At 45.4% G+C, this 18,353-nt stretch overlaps 1 protein-coding gene across 13 annotated transcripts in view; it reads left to right on the top strand.

Moving 5' to 3' along the window:
• Nucleotides 1-18,353, top strand: part of sgip1a (SH3GL interacting endocytic adaptor 1a) — a 98,391-nt gene that overhangs the window by 7,997 nt on the left and 72,041 nt on the right. For 12 of the 13 annotated variants that reach the window (XM_034293681.1, XM_034293684.1, XM_034293683.1 and 9 more), the window contains exons 2-3: nt 8,437-8,578; nt 15,550-15,594. In XM_034293681.1, coding sequence (XP_034149572.1) covers nt 8,536-8,578; nt 15,550-15,594 — 88 coding nt within the window. In that variant the 5' untranslated portion in view covers nt 8,437-8,535. Of the gene's footprint in view, nt 1-8,436; nt 8,579-14,634; nt 14,756-15,549; nt 15,595-18,353 lie in introns of those variants that run through there. The other variant, XM_034293686.1, reaches the window with a different exon arrangement.

The following is an 18,353-nucleotide window of genomic DNA, read 5'->3' as shown; positions in this document are numbered from 1 at the left end:
TCAACGTTTAATACAGTACGTTACAGAGGCTGCAAGTCTTTCTCTGACAACCCCCAACCTCAAATTGTAAAGCTTTCTTCAGACTCACAGTGTCTGTAAATTTCACAGAGGATTGATTTCCCTGGGTCTCCCATGGTGCTCCTGTATGAGGCAGAGGCAGGTAGAGGCATGTGAGGAAGTGGGAGAGATGGTTGAGCCGTCTGTAGGATAGCTTAGGCTCTGTATGTTGTCAGGTGGGGAGGTGCTTTATTATATGACACATCTCAGCTAAAGGAACTCACCGATGACTAAGACGGAAGGCACAGGTGCTGTCAGGGAAGAGGGTGTGCGTGCCTGTGTGTGAATATCTGCGTCTCCAATATCTCTTACTGTGTTTTTTGCCGGAGGTAAGCACCAACGCAATGTTCCGGCTGCACGGCCATGTGTTCTGTGGAGTATGTGTAGGAGTGCCCTTTAATCACACTCCCCAGAGGCCCACCACACATATCACAGAACCAAAAAACAACATATCACAGAACCAAAAACAAACAAACAACAGAACCAAAAAAAGAGCACAGTGTAATTAAGCCCACTGTCCGCCCGCATTGAAGCACCAGTCAGTAGGCACACAATTGGACTGACCCCAAAGGTCAGAAGGCCTATGATGGCACTCACCTGAGTAGTAACTGTCAAGAGACCTACGATGGGAGTCACCTGAATTGTTCCAGTCCGGAGTCCTACGATGGGACTCACCTGATTTGTACCAGACAAGCGCTACAAACTAGTACATACATCAGTTAGAGTCTCTGGACCATAAGAATGTTAGGGATTTTGCTGTAACAATCACATGACCTTCAGAATATTTTTAAAGGTATGCTAACTGTGAATTTCGTCATAGCTTAGCTGCTGAATTTTTCTAATTACTGTTGTTAGCAATTATATGTTTGTGTTATAAAAAAAGTACACTTAACACAATCTACAATGGGCAAATTATAATTTTGCAGAGAAGGACTCTCGCATTTTGTTTGCCTTGTACCAGGAAAGCACCTATAGGTTACTACAACAGATCTCAACATTGACGTGTTGTACATGCCGAGTAGGCTACCTTCGCAGTTATCTAGTTGCCAAAAACACTAACTCAAGTTTATCAGTAGAAATAACTTAAGAAAGTAATGCTTTCTCAGCTATCTATGTTTGTTCTTCGAAATGTGCACTGATAGAATAACAGTAAAGTTACTATGTTTAAGCTGGAAAAAAAATTATGAAAATGTTTTTGCCCATATATGATACAGTAGATAGCCTTACAAATCCTGGTTTATCAAGCATGGTTAGCAAGCAAATGTTGTAGTCAACTTGGCGTTTTAACAACTGTAGCCACATCTTAAGAGCACTGTATACGTTTACTTAATTCCCAGTGGATTTGTTTTCAAGGCTCAATTGCCATTTTGACGTCAGTTAGCCAATGTAAAAATGTTATGTTATAAAGTAAAGATTGCTAGCTAGTGGTCTCATTAGTTAGCTTCTTAATTTATCCAAAAGAGGCAGTATATTCCACAGCCACTGTTTTTTTTAGCAGGAAGGAAGGCACAAATCAATAGAAGAAATGTTCTGATAAAAACTTGTCCAAATGCGGTTAGGTAATACAGACCGTTGACAAATTAAAGGAAACACCTGAATAAAGTGGAGGAACATAACTAGTGTAGATGCTTCTGTACAGGTGTACGGCATGATACAATTCAACAATGAACATCCTATCATGCTCTGTGGCTTGTTTAAAAGTGCTGAGCAGGCCCAGTTGACCTTGATTAACTAACTTTGAAAGAGGGTTTATTATTGGGTCTACCAGGATGACAAATTCCCCATCCATATGGAACAAGCGGTAGCAGAATGGTTTCTTTATGATAAGTATGTGAATCATCTGCTATGACCGTTCCAGTCACCAGATCTCAAACCAGTTGAACAACAGATTTTGGACGGGCGTGTTAGACCACCACCATCATCAAATCACCACATGAAAGGAATTTATTTTGGAAGTATGGGGTTCCATCCTCTACAGGACAGTTCCAGAGTCTAAAGTTCCAGGGTCTAATCTATGCCAAGGTGGTGGCCCAACTCCTTACCGAGACAGTTTATGTTGGTTTTCCCTGTAATTGTCACCCAATATTTTTAAATCTGCACTTGAACATGTTTCACCAGGACATCAGCCGATGAAAGGAGTTGATGAAGTTAGAATATCCCCATTCAGCTACTATTGTCTTTAAAATATGTTATAGAGTGGCTACTCTAGTTCAAACATGCAATGTATGGTTCTATTTCACCAAGTAAGATCACTTTCAAGAATCAGTCCTTCATATCATGATTACAAGCCTTTATGTTGCGTAATGTAAAGTTTGTTAGACAACTAGTTAGCTAGCAGAACCCAGTGAATATCTGGGTTGGAGGAGAGACAATGCCAGGGCAGGAAGGACCGTCCCACCAGAATTGTTGTCTTTTGGGAAGCAGAAATTTTACGCAGTCGGTATAACTTGGAGGCTTGATGAAACAAATCATGACTAAATTCATTTCTCAGGTCTTGGTAGTTCTGAGGTAATTAAGTGTGTTGTTTAACAAGCAAAAATCTCAGTCCTGCACACTTTGTGGTTAATTATGAGGGAACTAAATCTCATTGACCTAGAAATCCCCCAAACATTTTACAAACCACCTAGGAGTGCCCCATGGTAAACGTCCCAGGGTAAAGGTCCCTAACCCTGACTGGGAATTTTCTTTGTCATTTATTTGGATCATTTAAGAATACGTTTTTAGGAATACAAAAACAAGAAACCAGGCAAGCCTAGTTCAGCTGGACCGCATCAGAAAGTATTGACCTCTTTAGATTCAAACCCGTGTTGCCCACGTGAAAGCCTGTGTTGCCTTTCACGTCACCACAGGGCTCTATGTTAGAATCTATTGTGAATAACCACATTTATTTTTTTATCTTTCGTCGTTTCACTTGATGAAAAAGTTAGTTATCATCACCTTTCTTGATAGTTATTGTATCAATGTCATTCACAAATGAAAGAAAAAAGTACGTTGTTATACCATGAAAGAAAAAAATACGTTCTTATGCCATGAAATGAAATAGCTTTGGCAGACTCGCTAGCAATTGCTCAATTCCTATGACTGTTCCAGGATGTTAGTAGATACTGGTAAAGCCTATTACTGGCTAATAAGCTATTCAAACGGCCAGTGGCAAAAGCTAACAGTTCAACGGACTAACGTTTCTTACTATGTTTACCTCCACCAGTTCATAGACGCACCAAATAGCGTTTAACTGTATTGTATCAAAAACGTTCACGAATGGCCAATTAGCTGTTAAAACGGCCTGTGGCAAAAGAGGATTTGTTTATAGACACGAGGATATATTGACACCCATCAAACATAGAGCCCTGTGGTGACGTGAAAGGCAACACAGGCTTTCACGTGGGCAACCCGGGTTTGAATCTAAAGAGATCAATACGTTCTGATGCGGTCCAGCTGAACTAGGCTTGCCTGGTTTCTTGTTTTTGTATTCCTAAAAACTCCAGTCTTATTCTTAAGTGATCCAAATAAATGACAAAGAAAATCTAGGACTCCATATCTCCACATGTCATCATGACAAAGTAAGGGTGCCGGGTCAGAATAGTTCCTGACTGGGAGGATCCCACTGCCTACAAATGGATTTTAGGCTACTGGGTACATCAGTGCATATACTTAACTGGTGAATCTGTGAGTTGCTATTCAGATCAAGAAACAGAAGGAGAGGGACAGATTAATGTTTTTTAAAGCCTTAACATTATGGATCCTTTCTGTAAAACCATTCCCTTGATGATTTCTTTATGCTTAGAGCTGTTCTTTCTTTCTACTTTTTGCCTAGTGATGACCTGCTATGCCTGAAAAATACGGTAGTCTTTCCCCGTATAATTCCATTCTTTTTGTGCTTTTGAATCTCGTTTTAAACGGTGTCAATAGATGACTCCCATCCAGCCTGGCAGTCCTGGGGGTTTGAAGAAACAAGCTGGTTTGAGCGGGCAGTGTGAGTGTATGAGTATGTTTATAGATGGAATCTGATATGAGTGAGTAGTGCTTTGTGTTTATTCAAACCCGTCCCCTGTGAATGTGCTAATAGGTTCTGAGAGGAATATATTGGTTTGGTGTTGACATCACCTCATTACCCCAGGCTCACACACACACACACACACACACGCACACACACAAACACAGGCGATGAACTCATCTTTTCCAGTTTGTGTGCTTTGCATCAGTAAGAGAACAAGCGGGAGGGTGAACTGAGTGAACTGAACTAAACTTGTCTACTGGTCTCAGTGAAAATTCATTCATTTAGCTAGGGCCTTAGTAGGAGATGGCCAGGGCAATGTGCTGTTAGTGCTGTCGTCATAAGGGCAGGGGTTTTTCCAGATTATAGATTACAAGCCCCCATTACATCCAGAACTGATCCTTAATTTGTTTCTGACCAGGAACAGAAATCTCCCATGTCCCCAGTGAATAGTCACTCTCCTGCTGCTCTGATAGGGAAGTCAGCCCTCCACTCCCGTTGCTCCCCTTGATCAAGTTGTGTTTGTGAACTTAGTCTCCATTCTGACCGACAGCCGCTTGGCTTTTCCTGCAGGTTTCCGGGTTGACCGCAGCCCCCTTCACCCCTCTCAGCCAACCCTGGTGATGATGGATGCCGATATGGCAGAATCGTCTTCACACTGAAACATAATGCACCCAGCCGGCTAGGCCAGGGCCAGCCAGCCACTTAACTGGGCGGTGGTTATTGTTGCTGGTGTTCCTACGTGCCACCCGGCCAGCCATGTCCTCCGTTTATATGGCCCACAATGACCTAACGACACCCAGACATAGCTGAAGAGCGACAGGCGAGCTAGGGTGGGGGTATCCGGGCCTTACAGGGTAATTAGTGTCCATTTCCTTGTTGGTTGCTGAAATTTGATTGGTCTGTTTAGTCTGCCTGCTGGTGGTGTTCAGCTCCGTCTGTAGAGCTCCTATCTTGACTCTGAGACTTGGACACACTGCCTTTAATGGGACCTCATCAGATACGGTACTGCAATTTGACATTACCTGCTGTAGAGCCACCCCAGACAGACTCATCCTTACAACCCAGCTGCAGCTGTATTGATCCTGTTACCCACCGCTGTATTGAGAAGGGATGCCCCAGGAGAGCACACCAAAATAGTATATCAATGAGATGCATTTATTTTTCAGGTTCTGTTATTGTATGTCTAAGCCGATAATTAGATATTAATGTTACTGTCTACTGACTGGTTCTGGTGGTCTACTGACCATTAAACACACTTCTGGTGGTCTACTGACCATGAAACACAGTGTTCTGGTGGTCTACTGACCATGAAACACAGTGTTCTGGTGGTCTACTGACCGTGAAACACAGTGTTCTGGTGGTCTACTGACTGTGAAACACAGTGTTCTGGTGGTCTACTGACTGTGAAACACAGTGTTCTGGTGGTCTCCTGACCATGAAACACAGTGTTCTGGTGGTCTCCTGACCATGAAACACAGTGTTCTGGTGTTCTACTGTCTATGAACACCAGAACACAGTGTTCATTTGATGAGGTGAGTCTGGCTCTGCTGTATGAGGTTAGAGACATGTGGCCTCTTTTAGAGTGCCGGACCAAAAACCCTCACTGTTCTCTCCTGATGTCAGTTAGTGTTAGCTCAGCATTAGCTCGATACCACGTGACATTCTTAGCTGTCCGGTTGACTGCCGCTGACCCTCACCACTGTGGTCTCCATTTTTTATTGTTGCACATCACTTCAGACTAATAGTCTTCCATCTTCTTTCAAGTAAAAGCACTTTGTTTCTGTAAAAGCACTTTGTGACAACTGCTGTTGTAAAAAGGGCTTTATAAATACATTTAATTGATTGAAGTAGATAACCAGAAAAATTATATGAAACATTTCCCCCGCTTATTGTCGTCTAGATAGAGACTCCATTTGTTTCTGGGTTAGTGGTAAAAACTGCTGTTGTTTTTGACAAGGGCTGTGAGGGGATCCTGAGAGGAATGATACACAACTGTGTGCCAAGTGCAATACTGCCCTCTGCTGATGTAATTTATTGTCTAAAGAAGATAGTCAAAGTAGGTCACAGAAAATGAGTGAGAGAATAACAGAGAAAGAGTGACAGAGCAAGTGACAGAGAGAGAGCAACAGAAAGAAAGATGGGAAAGACAGAGTCTTGGCGGCCAATTTTGTTTCTTCCATTTCTACTGCATTTGAAATGGAAAATCCCCACCTAGTTTAAACCGGTGAGAGGAATACCTGTCACTTAAGAACTGCGGCACTGTATCATGAACTTGGCCTACTTTAGAACATTCAGGATCATTTCTGTAAAACGTCCAGGACAGGCTGTTGCTCTGCTAAATGTGGAGGAGGGAAATGGACCCCCTGCGACGAGTGGACCTTGCAGCAGAACGGTCTGCTCTGCTATATATAAAATACATGTTTTACACTGCTCAGGGACAGACGAGGCAATACTAAGGATAAATCACAAAGTATTTGGGGATTAGGAGTGAACTAAGCCAGCCAGAAATTAAGTTTTAGTTACGGCTTTATATTTAGGGCCAGCAAAACACATCATCCAGTCCCAGCAATAGGCACGTTTGATGGAGACTATCAGATCAGCCCTACTTTGAGTTTCTAGATGCATTTAAATGTGTCTGTCATCCCAGTTATTCAGTCAGCTCAGTGTATGATTTCAGATTGTCATGTGAGGTGTTGGTATATGCAGGGGATTAGAAGGATTAATGCCTGCAACTCCATGTTTCTTTTCAGTCAGTGACAGCAGTTTACCATTAGTTAAACCTCATTGGTATGTTGACAAAGAACCATAGCTATTATAAACGGTATCGCCTTGTTGTGTGTTAGCGACTGGTTTACATTCATAGTATGTTGACACCAATTCCGGTTAATCTTTCTTTGCACTGAAGCGGTAGAGTCAACTAGAAACTGAAAACACAAAAAGAGAAAAAAACAGAGCCAGGGGAGAGGAGTGGGGGGAGAGAGGAACAGGGAGTGGAGGAGCGCGGGGAGAGAGGAACAGAGAGATGAGGAGCGGGGGGAGAGAGGAACAGGTAGTGGAGGAGCGGGGGGAGAGAGGAACAGGTAGTGGAGGAGCGGGGGGAGAGAGGAACAGAGAGATGAGGAGCGGGGGGAGAGAGGAACAGGTAGTGGAGGAGCGGGGGGAGAGAGTAACAGAGAGATGAGGAGCGGGAGGAGAGAGTAACAGAGAGATGAGGAGTGGGGGGAGAGAGGAACAGAGAGGAGGAGCGGGGGGAGAGAGGAACAGGGAGATGGAGAGATTTTCAGTAAAACCAGCAGAGGGCAGCAGCAACACATTTTCTTCATCAGTAAGTTTCTCTGCGGTCCCTCCACTCTGAAATCCAGGGAGGGCTGTGGATGGGGTGTGCAAATGTCTACATACCTCACAGTGAAATAGGTTAGGGGACTGAGGATCTTTATACCTGCGTATGTTTGTGCATTAATACGTGACATGTAATATCTCAGATACGTCTAGGTGAATGTTGATGCCGTAGATATTCTGCTACTAAGTCACACTGAAGGGCCTGATGGTTGTGCTTTAACAAGCAATTGCAATTGCCCCCACACCCCATTTGGCCAAATGTCATACCATTTTGTAGGCATGTCCCTCTCAAGCAACACATTGGCCAGATAAGGTCCATAATTGGCTGGTTGGACAGTGTAGAGCCCCTCCTAGATCATAGTCCATGGATGAGTAGATGGGGGTTGAGGAGACAGGAAGGGACGAGGAGACAGGGAGGGATGAGGAAACAGGGGCTGGGATGGGGAGACAGGGAGGGATGGGGAGACGTGGAGGGATGAGGAGACGTGGAGGGATGAGGAGTCGTGGAGGAATGAGGAGACGTGGAGGGATGAGGAGACGGGGAGGGTTGGGGAGACGTGGAGGGATGAGGAAACAGGGGGAGGGATGGGGAGACGTGGAGGGATGGGGAGACGGAGAGGGATGAGGAAACGGGGGGAGGGATGGGGTGATGGGGAGGGATGAGGAAACAGGGGGAGGGATGGGGTGATGGGGAGGGATGAGGAGATGGTGAGGGATGAGGAAACGGGGAGGGATGGGAAGACGTGGAGGAATGGGGAGACAGGGGGAGGGATGGGGCGATGGGGGAGAGATGTGGAGACTAGGGGTTGATGAGACACTGAAGGATGGGGATACGGGAAGGACGGTGTGTCTGTGGGTGGGTGTGTGTATAAGGGTGTGTGGGTGTGTGTAAGGGTGTGGGTGTGTGTATAAGGGGGTGTGGGTGTGTGTGGTCAGGGGAACAGGGGCAGGGGTGTCCTCAGCCTAAAACCTCAGTCAGGCGCAAGCGTCCTCATTCTCCCATAATGAGACTGGTCTCCCTCTTTTTTTTTTTCTCCTCACAGACTTTCTGACATCCATCTCTCTCCACCACACTTTGGGTTCATCTCTTCGTCCTTCCACCCCTCCATCTGCCTGTTCTCCAAATATGTGACGTGCTGTAGATGGCTGAGGAGCTGTGTACCGGCTGGTTTCGCATTGTTGCAGGTGAGCATGTCTCTCTCTCTCCTCACCTGTCTGTTCGTCTTCTCTGTCAGTCTACCTGGGAGTATTATATTACTCTATTGAAGCTACACTACCTGGTGAGTGTGTGTACCATAGTTGTCTGTTTGTGTATGTCTGTTTGAATGTGTGCGCGCATGCTGTTTTTGGTGCAGAGGTGTTGCAGATAGGCATAGATAGCACAGAGAGCCCGGTGATCTGTGGCTGTCCTCAACAGATCCTGTAGTGTAGCAGAAATGGGTCAGGAGCTAGCACAGTTTCACAGCCAGGGAACAGAAAGGAGAGAGCAGCACCACCTAGGGGCTGACACTGAATCGAGCAATCAAATGATGTGTGTGTGTGTGTAGAACTGTGGGGGCGCTCAGTAAGGACAGCGGGGTCTGACAAAAATATGTAATGTGGTTTTGACCTTTTGAGACAGCAAATACACTCACCTAAAGGATTATTAGGAACACCATAATAATACTGTGTTTGACCCCCTTTTGCCTTCAGAACTGCCTTAATTCTACGTGGCATTGATTCAACAAGGTGCTGAAAGCATTCTTTAGAAATGTTGGCCCATATTGATAGGATAGCATCTTGCAGTTGATGGAGATTTGTGGGATGCACATCCAGGGCACGAAGCTCCCGTTCCACCACATCCCAAAGATGCTCTATTGGGCTGAGATCTGGTGACTGTGGGGGCCATTTCAGTACAGTGAACTCATTGTCATGTTCAAGAAACCAATTTGAAATTATTCGAGCTTTGTGACATGGTGCATTATCCTGCTGGAAGTAGCCATCAGAGGATGGGTACATGGTGGTCATAAAGGGATGGACATGGTCAGAAACAATGCTCAGGTAGGCTGTGGCATTTAAACGATGCCCAATTGGCACTAAGGGGCCTAAAGTGTGCCAAGAAAATCCTTAAGGTGAGTGTAGAAGAATTACAGGAAATTAGCGTTACAACTGCAAATTTGATCTATGTTAGCAAGAGGGGTTTGAACAGTCTGGGTTTGCAATTACGTTTTTTATTTTGCTTCGCTTATGAATGCTATATTAATTAGGACCTATGGCAGCTAGGACATTTGTGTGACCCGACCTTGTGAAAAACACCTAACCTAGAAGCATTCTCTCTGCTTTTTTCTCTAAACATCTCTCTAAGCTTATTTATCGGGCTTTCAATGTTAACCTGTTAACACCTTGCTTTTAGCATGGTAAGTTAGCATTATTTAGTGTTATTGCATTAATGTCATAGCAACTCCCTACTAAATAAACATCTCAACCCAAATTTCTTACTGCCTTTACATATTGTTCAAATACCCTAACTTGTGCTTTTGAATTTCATAAAGACACAAGTATTTGATTGTGGCCAATCATCCTTCAGGAAAGCTACTCCAGCCTAAACACCAGTGAACAATACCAATAAAGACTTAGGAGTGATTCAGTGTTATATCAAATGCCTGCATACCCAGCAGCTCTCCGGTTAAGATTTGTGTTTTACACCGCAGCCTAACAGCAGTTCTTTCACTTGGTGCCTTGATAAAGAGCACAATGGTAGCACGTGGTAGAACTATGGGATCATAGACCAGCAGGATTTATATGGGCCACAAATAGATGCTGCCAGTTATTGGGATACTTTTGGGGAAAAATGTAAGGTCTGTGATGCCATATTCTAATGGAACCTGTTCTAGTGAAAACGACGGTGATTCCACTTATTTAATTCCAAGTCGACCACAATCTATAGTTTACAATGAAACACAGCATTTCCTTATAATTATGCACTGCTTTTTGAACAGTGTGTGTATTTAGGGCCACATTTGAACACATTCTAAAATTGTAATAAATCACGATTAACTAAAGAAGATTAAGCGATTAATCATTTTGATCAGCACTACTTATTTTCTCTTCTAAGCCGGTTTCTTTTTTTTTCTTTTTCTCTGCTTTATCTACTCATTTGTGAGTTTTGCTCCCGACTGTGCTCCTTCTACTGGCTATTGAAGTGTACTGCTTGAAGTTGTTTACACTTTTGCTACTGATGGGAATGGAATGGAAGGTACCATTATCGGTCTAATGCAGGGGTCCTTGTCTCCATTTTAGGGGCCTCATTTATTAACCATTCATAGAACACCCTCACATTTCTAGCTTAAATAGAAATTGCAGAATTTCCATGCTCAACAAATTATTGGGATTCATCAGTTGTCTCATGCAAAACATTTTCATTGATAAATCAGGGGCCTGGGTACAAACACTGGGTACAAACCAAATATACCCAAAAATATGCATGCCCTAGTTTCCAAATAAAAGGTGGCATAGTTGGACAGGCACGTCATATTTAGGTAGCTAGTCCAAGACAGTGTTTTAGAATTCATAGGAAGGCCCATCATATTTTTCATGGGGGATATGTAAATGCTGTATTCAAACATGATGCTGAAAGGTACACAATCATGTTCTATTGTTTTCCCTTTCAGAAATCATCATGAATTACATTAAAGGGTTAACATATCCACCAACAACCCAGTCAATAGACGGGTAGAGTATTTAAAGTCTGACTTCGTCCCTGAAAGTCATTTTCTTAATGATTTGGAGATGTACATTTAGGGGCTCATCTGGGACATTAATAAATGTGTCCCCCTCCCAAAATATGGCTAGTGTCCAAAGGTCTCTTTTTTGACATTATGGGTTGGTACACTGCAGTATTTGGGATTATAGGAGCACAACATAATGTCCTGTTTAGAGCCTAGACCATAGGAAGGCCATAGAAATCCTGTAATTTATTCATGAAGTAAATATTGAACAATTTCTCTTTTCCATAGAAGTGTGGGCCTTTAACAAACTGGGACATTAGTGTTTTGTTTTTTTGTTTTGTGTTTTTTGTCCTCAAAATGTTTAGTAGTACTTCAAAAAAAAAAAAAAAAGTGCAGTCGTAAGGATTCCATTTTTGGTAAAATACATGTTAAAAAAGCTCAACAGCTTTCCCAAACTAAAACAGTTTCTCATGTAGTTTCCTTGAATTATTTTATAGATGAACACTGTCAACTATTTACAATAATAGTATTCTGAATACTCTGTGGTTCATATTGAATACAAGGGCAGCGGTCAAAAAGTACAGGAGCTCAACACCTTGAAAATCCCTTCACTGGTGCTTGGCATTTTCATTATTAACCACACCACTCTTGGAGTGTTTAAAACTATGCTTGACAGCAATCATTTTTATAGCTGCAGCAGCGAGCGTATTCCATTCTACCATAGCTTCCTATAATAATGTGTTCTAAACAGTAGAACTAACAAAGGTATGGTGCCAAGTCAGCAGCACTGCCTCTGGTGGCATCAGAATAACTTACTATAGTAAAATAGCTTTTAAAATACTGGGGGACTGAGCCATAATGTGTTTTATGGGCCAATTCCAGCATTAGCTGAGTTACCATTTTATCAACCATTAACCACTGAAATAATTGAGAAGGGCCAACATGAAAACGAGGCCTTCAGTTCAGTATAACCTTTACCATTTTATTTTGTGTAGTTTGGTCTTAATGGTCTTTGGAGAGCTGCTGTACTATGAAGTGCAAGCATTTTCATGGTGCCGTTGGACTAATGACAGTATTTTATAGTTAGCCATATTGAGCAAATGTGCTTTTCTGGCTAGAAACGGGATTTTCTGGTTGACTTGGGCCATCACATCCTGCCCCTGCTTTTCAGACCGCTTCCTTTGTAAGACTGCATATATGTTATGCATATTATTTGAGAAAAACAATTGATCTCTTTAGATAACCGACCACTTCTAAATAAATAAAAACACTTGTACCTGGGCACAAATACTTAAAAGATACTTCTTTGACCGAATTACAAACATTGTCCGGCTATGTTTTAAAAAATAGCCACCTCCAATGGAAGCCATTCAGATATTAAAGTATAATAATTGGAACAATTTCCAGTCCAGCGCTTGAATCCTGCTTCATCAATGTTTTAAATTTCGGTCACATTAGGTTTATTACAATAGGTTAATTAATGTGTTAGAGCTGAGAGACGTCGCCCATCTGTGGCTGTGCGTCGTCTGTGGCTGTGCGTCGTCTGTGGCTATGCGTCGTCTGAGGCCGTGCGACCTCTGAGGCTGTGCGAAGCATTAGGCAGTGCGACGTCTGAGGCTGTGTGAGGCATTAAGCAGTGCGCCGTCTGAGGCAGTGCGCCGTCTGAGGCAGTGCGCCGTCTGAGGCAGTGCGCCGTCTGAGGCAGTGCGACGTCTGAGGCTGTGTGAATCATTAGGCTGTGCGACATCTGAGGCTGTGCGACGTCGGAGGCTGTGCGATGTCGGAGGCTATGTGAGGCATTAAGCAGTGCGGCGTCTGAGACAGTGCAAAGCATTAGGCTATGCGACGTCTGAGGCAGTGCGACGTCTGAGGCAGTGCGACGTCTGAGGCAGTGCGACGTCTGAGGCAGTGCAACGTCTGAGGCTGTGTGAAGCATAAGGCTGTGCGATGTCTGAGGCTGTGCGATGTCTGAGGCAGTGCGACGTCTGAGGCAGTGCAACGTCTGAGGCTGTGTGAAGCATTAGGCTGTGTGACGTCTGAGGCTGTGCGATGTCTGAGGCTGTGTGAGGCATTGGGCAGTGTAATGACGTCTGAGGCTGTGTGACGTCTGAGGCTGTGCGATGTCTGAGGCTGTGTGAGGCATTGGGCAGTGTAATTTGCTGGTAATACAGTAAATATCCAGGTTTCGCTTACCGAATGGTAGCTTGTTAAAAAAACCTTGAGTCAGTATTTAGCAAAAACGTCCTTCTTCAGTGATCACCAGCTGGTGGCTAAATCTCCTCTGAGGACTCTGGGGCAGTGGAGGAGAGAGGGTTAGGGGGTAGTGGGAGTGGGAGTGGGGGTATTGGCTGGGAGGGGAGGACGGGATAAAGCCGGGAGCAGGGAGGGGACTCTTCAGGAAGCATCTGCTGGGTGTTAAGTACACAGAACAAGGGGGAGGAAGGGGGATGAGGGAGGGAGGGAGCATGCCATGGTTTAATGAGGTGGGACAGGGGGAGAAAGGAGCCAGACAGGAAGAGACAGACGGGGAAAACAGAGACGGCATCGTGCACAAAATGACTGACCTGACTTGATGTACAGTGCGATAGAGACACGAACAAAAGGCTGCATGTTTTTATTACACTGTGCGAGAAACCTGTTCAGCATAAACGCTTCATAGTATATTCAACTTATCATTTGTTGTGTTAGATTTGTAACTCCAGGCTAGCTCTGTCAGGGCTTCATGGCTGTTGTTTGTTGTTGTAGTGGTGGAGGGGGCCTTAGCAGTACTAAGCCAATTGTCAGTCTGTCATGTCATGCTGAGTGTTCGCTCCCCAGTGGTATACATGTCTCCCTCATCTGTATCTCTGGCCGTCTCTCTCTCTTCCTGCCCCTTTTCCCTCTTTGTCTTAGTTCCATTAGTGGTCATCCCTTAGCCTTTGGCTCCCATCCACCCACCCCCTCGTGGAAAATGAATCCCTAGCCTTGATGCCCACAAACACACAGTTCCCTCCCCCGTGCTCTCCATCCGTTCCTCTTCTATCACCGGAGGCAGGCTGACAGTTGGCCTCCCTCCCTCCCTCTGGGGGCCAGTCAGGGTATCAGCCTTAGTAGCCGAAACAGTAGCAGACCATGACTCCTCCCACTGTTGGGCGGGGCCTAGACCAGAGAGGCAGCTGTACACAAGCGTTGGTCCCCCTGACGTCACAGTGATTGACCGTTATCCCCACTGGCACTGGCAGCGGGGTGGGGGAGAGAGGGAGGGAGGGGCAGAGAGAGAGAAAGCAGAGAGAGCCGGCATACTGAGCCAGCAGGCAGAGCTAATAGGGTTCTACAGTTTTAGGAAAGGGAAACACAGACCCAGACAGGAGGAAGAGCCATGTGAAGGTAGACAGTTCAAATGGTAGTCAGTCCACTGAACGAGGAACACACCTGCAGGGTGGGAATCTACATGTCTCGTTACCAGGATGTGGGCGCGTGACTGCGTGCTCTCTGCACTGGCTGTCAGTTCACTTTAACCTGCTCGTGATTTTGTCAGCAGGGTAGCAATAGATCTTCTTCATCACCTGGCTGGGTCCACACGCCGCAGCGCCACGCGGTAGGGCTGGCAGCGCAGTGTGTCTCGGGGCATGTCCTCCCCAATGCTTTAAGATTGCCTGTGGGCGGTCTCTGACAGGTAGGTATGTGTGTGTGTGTCAAACTTATAATTCATTTTAGAGTTAGAATTGGGGTTTCTTTAAGGTCCAGGCGTTGTTGGTTAAGTTTAGGGTTAAGGTTAGGCATTACATCTAGGTAAAGTTTAGGCATAAATGTTACTTTATTGAGGTTAGGGTTAGGTTAGGTTTAAAAGGAAAGAACCAGGGTTAGGGTTAAGATTTGGGCAAGGGAGCATGCAATTTCTATTTTCTGGTCCCCATGAGGATAGCCATACAAATGTGTGTGTGTGTGTGTGTGTGTGTGTACAGATGCATGTGCGAGCCTGGGATGGAGGGAGGTTTGTCGTTTTTTTACAGCCCGGCTTTTGGGATGCCAGCTGAATGCCATGTGACTGACGAGAACCTTGGGTATTGGCTGAGAGCAGCTGTGAACTCAGCCAGGCTACCTCCCTCCCTCCCCACCTCCCTCCCTCTCCTTCTCCCGCCCCCTCTCCTTCTCTTTTTTTTCTGACTAGCTCCTCCTCTCAGCATCCTCGAGTGATTGTGTAGGTTAGAGGCACAGTAACGGCGGTAGCAGCATCCATGGCCTAAGCCCCAGTCTCTCTTGGGCCACCGATCGGCACCGAGGCCAGCCAGCCCCCTCCCCTCCCCGCCCAGTCACGGTGCTTGTTCCCTGGGCCAGTTGACAGAGGACGTGTGGGGGTGTTGGAAGCTGTTGGTTAGCTGTAGCGTTAGCCTCCTTTAGGCTGCGTGCTCTAGTCTTGCTGTATCATCTGGTAACCCAGGGCTTCTCTCTCCCCTGCTTTCTTCCCAGGCTCTTTGGAGATAGAGGAATGCAAATCTGCAGTCATGATGGAAGGTAAGACGCATTCAAATGTAATCTGTATTCGCCTGCCTTCTCCACAGTCTCGCCTCACCTGCTAGCTGTGTGTGTTTGTGTGTGTGTGTGTGTGTGTATGGGTGTGTGTGTGTGTGTGTGTGGTGGTTTCAAATGTCATAAGATGCCCTTCTATTTCGGGTGCACGCATTCCGGTGATCTTGCACGTCATTCGGTTGGAAGGGCACAGCCGCGGTGGAGAATGTCTCTGTCTACAATGCCAACACAATGGCCGAACTAATTGAACACCGTGTGTTTCTGCCCTCCCCCTTCCCTCGTTCCCACCCTGAAGGATTATTTGGATTTATCCTGCAGAAAGGGCTTATGTGCCGAGGTGGCTGCGTATTGTCTCTGTAATACAGAGGTCCGCGCGGCGTGTCCCTGCTGTGGCCGGTATCTGCGCGGCCGCTCGCCGCTTGTGTCCCGAGGCCATTTTTAACCGGAGGTAGCTTTCTTTGGTTTACGTGCCCCCCCCCCCCCCCCGTGGACAGATTGATCTGTCACCGTCAGCACCACCCGGGAAAACAGATATGACATTCTTGGTTATTAGATTTAGTTTTGGCCTTTCATGTGTTGATTACATCGTCGGTCTGCAGCGCTGGAGAGAGAACGGGAGCGCTTTCCGATGCGTCCCATAAACGACAGGATTCACCTAACACGTTTAATCTGCCTGCTCCATTTTGAATCTCATCTCCGTAATCCACGATGTACAGGACCGGAATACAGATCTGTAATCTATTATGCTGCAGCGTATCTCTCGGAAAGGCATCGCTGTTCTGACCAACTGCTATTAATCTGGCGGGTTTTACGCCCGATAGGTTAATGTTCATTGTCTGTCCACAGACTGTCAGTCCAGGCCGTTAACTGGAATGAATTACCGTAGCATAACTAATGGCATCATTCAGGCCTAGTTGCCCCAGTGTGTTGGTTAATGTGGATACTTATACCAGGCCGCCTGTCACTCTCACAGCACCAACGCTCTTCATACCTCAGCAGTGCCGAAACCCTGATGAAGGCAGCTTGCTGTCCATAAATGTGTTGTGGAGAAATGTACCAGCTTTGATCCGTCGAAGTGTTCCTTTCTATGGTAGAAACATGTTGTTAACAATGGGCTGCTCTGGCTCTGATCATCCACGTATGTTTGGACAGCGGGGAACCTGTCTATGCACGCTGTCGTCCCCGGGAGCCAGTCACTGGTTGTCGGCTTGACTTCAGTCGTAGAAATAGAAGGACTAGAATGGGTATCCCCAGTTCACATTCTGTGTTCTGAGGAACATTTCCCTTTCCATCCATTTCTATGGCTTCTCCGTCAGAGTTCCGCCATTTTTAGAGGACAGGACGGTGCAGAGCAGTGATTGGCTCGTGGCACTGTTGCGTCGGGTTGAACACCTGCGACACAGGCTTTGGGAGAACCTCGATCTTTCTGATGTCAATGACCCGGACCTTCATACCCTCCTTCATACTGGTTCTGACAGTGTCCACATTCAAATGTGTAGACATGCATTAAACATCAAAGCAGTAGGTGTGTGTGATATCAAGCCTGTACATCTATCCCATGTCTTAATCATTGTATCATGGTGTTACTCTTGGTAAACACTCTTCATTTCCCCACTTTGTTGATAGTCACTGATGATGTGTAAAATCAGTAAGTAAGCTAAATGTTATCAACTACTATCCCCCTACAGCTCTCAGTGATTAATTAGTCCATCCTAACCTTTTGTATCAGAGCTACACATTGTGAGGTTATTCATTGTTTTGTAACGGCATGCTAGCTGTCCATTTAGCATATTTTTGGCCGAGTAGAGAGATTATGCTGTTAACGAGTTAGAGATCCACTTCACTCCAGCAAAAGGTTTCTGTGCTCAGGTCACAGATGTTTGGTAATGTTAGGTAGGCCTAGTGGTTGGGATTGGAGGTGAGGTGTTGGTTAACATAGTGATTGGGGTTAGGTATTTGGTACTGGTTGGGGTTAGGTGTCAGGTAATGTTTTATAGTGGTTGGGGTTAGGTGTCAGGTAATGTTTGGTACTGGTTGGGGTTAGGTGGTAGGTAATGTTTGGTACTGGTTGGGGTTAGGTGTCAGGTAATGTTTGGTACTGGTTGGGGTTAGGTGTCAGGTAATGTTTGGTACTGGTTGGGGTTAGTTGTCAGGTAATGTTTGGTACTGGTTGGGGTTAGGTGTCAGGTAATGTTTTATAGTGGTTGGGGTTAGGTGTCAGGTAATGTTTGGTAGTGGTTGGGGTTAGGTGGTAGGTAATGTTTGGTACTGGTTGGGGTTAGGTGTCAGGTAATGTTTTATAGTGGTTGGGGTTAGGTGTCAGGTAATGTTTGGTACTGGTTGGGGTTAGGTGTCAGGTAATGTTTTATAGTGGTTGGGGTTAGGTGTCAGGTAATGTTTGGTACTGGTTGGGGTTAGGTGTCAGGTAATGTTTTATAGTGGTTGGGGTTAGGTGTCAGGTAATGTTTGGTACTGGTTGGGGTTAGGTGGTAGGTAATGTTAGGTACTGGTTAGGGTTAGGTGGTAGGTAATGTTAGGTACTGGTTGGGGTTAGGTGGTAGGTAATGTTTGGTACTGGTTGGGGTTAGGTGTCAGGTAATGTTTGGTACTGGTTGGGGTTAGGTGGTAGGTAATGTTAGGTACTGGTTGGGGTGGGAGGCTGAATAGGAAGGAAATGAGAATCACAGTGTGCTATGGCTTTAAATAGCTCTCCATTAGCATGGCTTGTGATGGCTTAGCATGGC

This window comes from Esox lucius, chromosome 8, assembly GCF_011004845.1.
Source record: "Esox lucius isolate fEsoLuc1 chromosome 8, fEsoLuc1.pri, whole genome shotgun sequence".
Classification (NCBI taxonomy): domain Eukaryota; kingdom Metazoa; phylum Chordata; class Actinopteri; order Esociformes; family Esocidae; genus Esox; species Esox lucius.
Note: the sequence above shows the minus strand (reverse complement) of the source record. Positions and strands in the feature narration are given on the sequence as shown.